General features: G+C 55.3%; 1 protein-coding gene across 1 annotated transcript; it reads right to left on the bottom strand.

The window, feature by feature from the left end:
- Positions 1-5,742: 5,742 nt before the first annotated feature.
- On the bottom strand, positions 5,743-7,122 carry LOC112902190 (auxin-induced protein X10A-like). Its single transcript, XM_025971126.1, has one exon. The coding sequence runs from the start codon at positions 6,608-6,610 to the stop codon at positions 6,155-6,157; it is 456 nt and encodes a 151-aa protein (XP_025826911.1). The 5' UTR covers positions 6,611-7,122; the 3' UTR covers positions 5,743-6,154.
- Between the last annotated feature and the right edge of the window lie 243 nt (positions 7,123-7,365).

Below are 7,365 nucleotides of genomic sequence, written 5' to 3' on the forward strand. Positions count from 1 at the left end.
TGAGGAAGGCAGAATTTACATCCATATGATGGACGTTCCAGCCAGCTTTTGCTGCTAGAGCAAGCAATAATCTGACAGACTCCATGCGCGCAACAGGCGCAAAGACCTCGTCGAAGTCGACGTCGGCTTGCTGGACAAAGCCGCGTGCCACCAATCTTGCCTTATGCTTAACCACCTCCCCTGTTTCGCCTTTCTTCAATTTGAACACCCATTTAAGGGTCATTGGGCGATGTCCTTGAGGCAGGTCGACGAGCTCCCAAGTTTGGTTCTGCTCGATGGAGTCGACCTTGTTTCTCATTGTCCACGCCATGCCTCCTCTTGTTCTGCTTCTGCAAATGTACGTGGCTCGATGGCGCTAATCATGTTCAACTCCCCCTCGAGATTGCGCTGCGCAAGCCCAGGCACTGGCTGTCCTGCTCCAATCACACCCCCAATGGTGCGGTAGCGGACAGGCAAGTCACCATGGTGCGCTGCATTAAAGCGCTCTTCATCATTCTCCAATGGAGTGACGTGCTCCAGCTCGAATGGTCTATCCTCTCCATCAGAGGACGCGGTACTGCTTGGTGCAGGAGTTGCTGGGCTTGCTGCTGCAGGGATAGGGGATGGTGTTGGAGCAGGGAACGGTGCCGTGTAGTTATACTTGACTTGGAACTCGCTTGAGCCGCTGTCGGCGGTATTGCTGTCCATGGTCGATGACCAGCTCCAACTCCTATCCTCGTCGAAGATGACATCACGCACAATGCTGACCCGGCGCGTCACCGGATCAAGTAACCGGTATGCCTTCACACCGTCTTCATAGCCGATGAATACGACAGGCGTGCTGCGGTCATCGAGCTTGCGCAGGTGCCCCTATTTCTTCATGTAGGCAAGGCAGCCAAAGGTGCATAGGAAGTGGACAGCCGGCTTGCGGCCATGCCAAGCTTTGAATGCTGTCTTGCCAGCGAGTGCCTTTGTGGGGGTGCGGTTGGGCAAGAACACCGCGGTGCTCACTGCCTCCCCCCGAAAACTCAGCCGGCATGCTCCTTTGCCTCAGCAAGGCACATGCCATGGTGACGACAGTCTGATTGCATCGCTCTACCATGCCGTTCTGCTGCGGAGTGTATGGTGCAGAGAAGTGGCGCCCGATCCCTTCATCGGCACAGTAGCTGGCGAAGTCCAACGAGGTGAACTCACTGCCGTTGTCGGTGCGGATCACCTTCAGCGTTCGCCCGCTTTGCTTCTCCGCTGCTGCCTGTATCCACTTAATAGCCTCTGATGCACCGGACTTGCTTGCTAGGAGTACCACCCACATGTAGCGGGTAGCGTCGTCGACAAGCAGCAAGAAGTAGCGCCGGCCTCCAGGAGTCACCGGCGTGATCGGTCCACAAATGTCCCCATGGACAAGCTCGAGCGGCTTCTTAGCACGATACTTTGCCTGCGATGGGAATGGGGCACGCCGGTGCTTGGTGACGGCACACGTCTCGCACAACTGCTCGGCGTGCTTGAGCCTTGGCATATGGCGCACCATGTTATCGCGGCCCATCCTGTTCAGCGCCTCAAAGTTGAGGTGTCCGATCCTCTCATGCCACTGCTATGCCATGTCTCCATGTCGCATGGCTAGGCACATTAGTCTTGCCACTTTTGCCTTCAACACGTAGAGGCGGTTGGCGCCACGCTCAACTCTTGCGAGAAGGCGATGTTGTTGGTCCCAGACCCGGAGCACGCCTTCTTCAATCAGCACACGCGAGCCTGTTTCGTCGAGTTGCCCAATGCTGATGATGGAGTTGCGCAGCTTGGGGATGAAGAAGACACCAACGAGTGCATGGTGCTCATCGTTCCTGCCGGAGAGGATGACGGTGCCGACACCGCAGATCTTGACAAAAGAGTCATCACCGAACTTGACCGTGCCTTGCACGCTCGTGTCCAAGTTGGCGAAGACATCAGCTCTGCCCGTCATGTGGTTCGTTGCTTCGGTGTTGAGGTACCAGCCATCATCCACTACCTCTTCAGATTCTCCAGCAGCACCAAGGAGTGCATGAGCATTGCACTCGTCGAGGTAAATGGGCTTCTTGCTGATTGGAGCAGAGGAAAGGGACGTAAGCTACGCCATAAGTAGCGCTGGCTCATCCACCTGCTCAGCCTGGGCAAGGTTGGCCTGCGCACGATGTGGCTGGCGGCAGTCCTTCGCCTAATGCCCAAGTTTGCCGCAGTTGCGGCACCTATCCTGATCATCTCTGCCATCAAGTTGTCGGTTGTTCTTCTTGCGCGGCCTGCGTTGCCGCTGCCGGCTGCTGCCACCGCCGCCTTGTTGAGGCGGCCGGTTGCTGGTCTCACCACTGCCCTTCTCCTTTATCCGAGCGAGCCACTGCTCCTCAATGAAGTAGAGTTTGCCGCCAGACAGCAGTGGCTGCTCTAATGCAAACGCAGCATCGCTGCGCTTGTCGACGCCCTTGAGCCAGCCCGTCACTTCCTCCACCGAGAGAGTCGTTGTATCAAGCAGAGTTTCGATTGACAGCGCAATCTGGGAGTACTTGGGCAGCATGACGCGTAGCAGCTTTTCCACTGCTCGCTGCTCATCAACGGGTTCACCATAGATGGCGAGGGAGCTCATCAGGGCGGAGAGGCGTAGTGCAAAATCATCCACCGCCTCACCCTCCTTGAAGCCGAGCAGCTCCCACTCACGGCGCATCTTCTGCAACGTCGACTTGCGGACGCGATCGTCGCCAACGTGGAGGGAGCGGATGGCAGCCCATTCCTCCTCCGCTATTTTCTTCACTGCCTGAGGCCGGAACATCTCTGGTGGCACAGCGCTGAGCAGCGCTTCAAGTGCCATACGGTCCTCTTGGTAGTCGACATCATCTTCTTCAACAGCTTCCCACAGACCACGCGCCTGGAGCTTCACCTTCATCACCAAGCGCCATTCCTCATAGTTGCCTTTAGTCAGCAGCGGGAAAGATGTGTTGCTGACCTCCTTGATCACCTGCACCTCACAGATTCTTCCACCGCGGCGAGTTGCTGATGGAGATCGCCGGGCACATAGAGATGTGGGTAGAGGAAGTCTCAAAAAGCGAAGGCCGAGCTGTAGGTCACGTGACCTGCACCGAAAAGGTGGCTGACTGGGCTTTCTCCCGATCCTCATCACCTCGAGCACCTCGATCGGTTGCAGATATGATTCCTGCTCTAACAAGGCTCTGATACCAATTGTTAGATTCTTTAGCTTAAGATCACTTCTGTTCTGTTAAGAACAGGAGAGAGACATAAATGAGAGGAGTAATTTTGTGCAGTGAACCTGCTTTTTTCCATTGATATATGGTTCCTATATATAATCTATAGGGTCAGTTTGCACAAGTTGCAAACACCCAAATTGGAATTTTCCTGCTACTGTTCAGACAAGGCAAAAACCAATTTTGCTACTGCTACTTGGGACAGCTATCTACTGCTGTCTAAAAGCTTCTACAGCCATCTATATGGCTTGCTGCCTAAGAAACTTAGTAGCTAACCATGTGTTTGGTTGGGGAGCGAGTCGCTCCGCTCCTGTTTTCTGCGTGTTTGGTTGTAAGCAAGCAAGAGCGGAATGGCTCCATTGCGGAATATTCCTCTGAGATTCGGAACGGGAGCGCTCGCCCAAAACGATCGGACGCGAGCGCTCTCGTTTCCTGCCTCCCGCCCCCCTCACCCCCCGACGCCGCCCGCCGGAGGACCGCTCGCCGCCCCGGCCGCCGGAGGACCCAGGCGCCGCCCCCTCCCCCCCCCCCCCCCCCCGCGGGAGGATCAGGCGCCGCCCCCCACCGCCGGAGGATCCAGGCGGCCAGGAGCCGCCCCCCACCCCCCCGGGAGGATCAGGCGCCCCCCCCCCCCCCCCCCGCCGGAGGATCCAGGCGGCCAGGCGCCCGCGCCCCCCCCCCCCCCCCCCGGGCGCCGGAGGATCCAGGCGGCCAGGCGCCGCCCCCCTCCCCCCCCCCCACCGGAGGAAGAATCCAGCCCCCCCCCCCCCCCCCCCGCGGCCGCCGGAGGATCCAGGCGGCCAGGCGGTGCCCCGCCGGAGGATCCAAGCCACCGCTTGCTCGCCGGCTATGTTTGAATGGGATGGTTTTCCAACCAAACACGGAACGGAATGGTTCTGCTCCACCGCACTCTCCAACCATACAAAAAATGGAGTGGCTCCGTTCCGCTTACCAAACGTAGAACGGAGCGGCTCCATTCTCAGAAATTGGAATGGAGCCGTTCCATTCAAGTTGGCTCCCCAACCAAATGGACCCTAACATATCTAAGCAAAATATATCTGACCCTACTGGTCAAAACAAAACAAAACACATGGATTATCTCACATCAAAGCACCTCTTGCTCTAAGGGCTGGACTTTTTTACAACGATATTTAAAGCAAGGAGTTCCAGAAATCTTCTCTAGTGAGGAAAAGTAAGGGTTGGCATTGTAGATGTTAATAAATATTTGCATACTTTTTCATGCTAATTTAAGTTGCAAAAGAAAGTGTCTCTGCTGGAGAATATTGTAATAAGGGCTTGTTTGGTTTGCACTTGGGACTTAAATTTAGTTCCAATAAATTCTTAAAGTACCAAACATGGTCATTTATTGGGACTAGATGTTCGTAAGCCCATAAATTCCAAAGTTGTAGCTTATGGGAGCTAAAAGATGCTTTTGACAGGGAACCCTTCATTTATTGCCGTTCCAGCTTCCACCCTTCCGCACCCACATTAAATAATTAGGGTAGGGGTATAAGGGTCTTTGTATAACCACATTAAATAACTTTAGTCATGGGACTTAAGTTTAGTCCCGAGAGGAAACGAATATGGTTTAAATATAAACAAAGTTGCATTTCAAATCTTGCTGATAGGGGGCCGTGCTGGTGACGTGAAACGGGATACACGCGTCGACTGCTACCGGTCGGACGTCAGAGATGTTTGGTTTTGTAGCAAGTATTTTACACGAAGGGCCAGAAAAGAACAGAGCAAGCGGCTGGTTTCGAGGGGCCTGGGTTGGTTTTGGTTTGTTCGGGTCGGCGTGCCATCTGACCTCACCTCGGGCGCAACTTGTCCCCGGGCCTTATTCCCCGATCGCTTTGGCTCCTTTCTCATTGGTAATCAAGCTTTGTCCTTGGTTGGCTCGAGATGATGTCAAACTCGCTGACATTTCTGAAACGGCAGAGAGCGCTCATGTCATGCTACAGAATAGTATTGTATTGTCGCCTTGACAACGATTTGTGTTCGGTGTTTCGGCTGGCTGGTGAGTGCAGGTTCAGAGCATCTGACGGATTCTGACAAAGGCGTACGTGCAAGTTGCTGGTTCGTAAAACCTTTGCCTGCCGCCTGCCGGTCTCAACCGCCATGGGCCAGTGCAGGCGTGGATCAAGTTGCTTTTAGAGTAGACTTCGTGGGGCGTTGACTTGGCTTACGAGTTACGAGTGGTTGCTTGTGGAGGCAAAGGGGAATACAGCTTTCGGGAAACAATAAGGTAGGTTCACCAAAACCGCTTTGGCTTCGTTTTCCACTTCGCCTCACAGAGAGTGCAGCTGGTTATCGTGGTCAACTGGTCATCCATATGAAACAAAATATAGGTAGGAAATAACATGACAAAAAAAACCCACAGTAAATCCACCAAACATGTGTAGCTGAACTTCCAATGAACGTGCTTGGACGAAAAATAAAATGGAAAGTATTACTAGAGCAGTTAATTCGGGCTTTACCACGCATATCTATGAATGAAATACGGATTAAGGGTGGTGAATTTACAGAGTATACTTGGACAGGATACAAAAAGCCTATTCGTAGTTGACAGTAAACACGATACACATCGATGCAAAAACATCACTAAACACGGCATACACACACACACACACGCACACACACACAAAGTTTATCGACATGGAGAGAACATGGGATTACCAGGCATAGATCAACTATATATATGGATTACATGCAGCGAACAAGAGAGTAAAACTGAAAACAAACGTTAACACCTTTAGCAAAAGCAAGCAAGCAAAGCAGGTGAACAAACTTCTGCTGTTCTGCATGCGCCCGGATCGAGTCTGATGATACTCTGGTCGACGTACAAAGTAGAAGGAAAAGATGTTTCAACGAGAAGTTGATTGACAGTGAACGGCGCGCGCGGCGACGATCGGGCTTAGACCTTCGCCGACGCCGGCCATCAGCAAGATCTATCACGAGCGGCCGGCGACGAGGAACCTCGCGGGGCTCATCATCTGGTACCCCTGCTGCTGCAGGTGGTGCCCTCTGCTGCTGCCGGCGGCGAAGTGCCCGCAGCCGGGCGACGCGGCGGGGTCTCCCTGCTCCATCTCCCACATGACCTCCATGAAGTCGTCGACGGCGCAGGGCAGCTCGAGCGGGCCGTCACAGCCAGCGAAGCCGTACTCGGTCTCGGCCTCGTCCAGGAGCGCCCGGAAGAGCGGGTGGTTGGCGCAGCGCGCACGCACGCCGAACCGCTCCTTCTCGGGGCCCACCAGCACGGTGAAGTAGCCGGCCGCCGGCACGGCGCCCCACGACGCCGCCGCCACCCTGTCGGCGGCCGCCGGCGGGCGCCTCCGGTGGGCCAGCGAGGTCCGGCACCGCTGGAGCGTCTTGGCCAGGATGTTCTTCTTCTCGCCCCCTTCCTTCATCGTTGCTAATAGCTACGGCTGCGTACAAATTGAGCACGGAACACGAACCACGCAAGGCACTAGACCAACAACGATCGATGAGCTGGTTTGTTCAACAACAAGGACAAAGAACCTATAGATGATGGAGCGAGCTAAGCTAGCCGCGGTCGTAGGCTTGGTGCAGGCGAGACATGTCCATGGTGGCCTTTGGCGCGAGGAGGCTGTGCTTCTTGCTGTTGCTGGCGTTGCTCATGGCTCTTGGGGGACGGCAGGAGGCATCGGCGGCTCGATCGGGAGGATCGGACGAAGCTAATAAGGAGCTGAAAGGATCAAAGCAGCAGGTAGCTAGCTAGCTAGGTAGCTGGGGTTAGGAGAGCCGCAAGTAATTAAGGGTTCGCTTCTTGTGGAGATCAGGAGGAGCCGATCGAGGAGCGGAGGAGGAGGAAGGGTTAGTTCAAGAATCAAGAGGCCGGCGATGTGAAGTCGTCGAGAGCTCGGATCCAAGCCCTTTGAGGCGTGGTGAGACCGGCACGCTAGATATATAAGCGGGGGAGGCCGGAGGGGGCAAGCGTGGCGGCGGCGGCGTGGTCGACCGGGGGACACGTACCGGGTGTGGGTGTGGGTGTGGGCCGGGCCGCGCGCCCTAGATTTTCCTAGGAGCAACGCGACGCGACATGATGCCACTGCGGGGACGGATCGGATCGGAGCGATGGCCTGGGCATGCACGCAACCAGATTGCCGGACGCCCGCGCGGGTATTTGTATAGTAGTTTCTTT

Source organism: Panicum hallii, chromosome 1 (assembly GCF_002211085.1).
Source record: "Panicum hallii strain FIL2 chromosome 1, PHallii_v3.1, whole genome shotgun sequence".
Classification (NCBI taxonomy): domain Eukaryota; kingdom Viridiplantae; phylum Streptophyta; class Magnoliopsida; order Poales; family Poaceae; genus Panicum; species Panicum hallii.

Coding starts and splice junctions, on each gene's coding strand:
- LOC112902190 (XM_025971126.1), bottom strand. CDS start 6,610: ATGAAGGAAGGGGGCGAGAAGAAGAACATCCTGGCCAAGACGCTCCAG.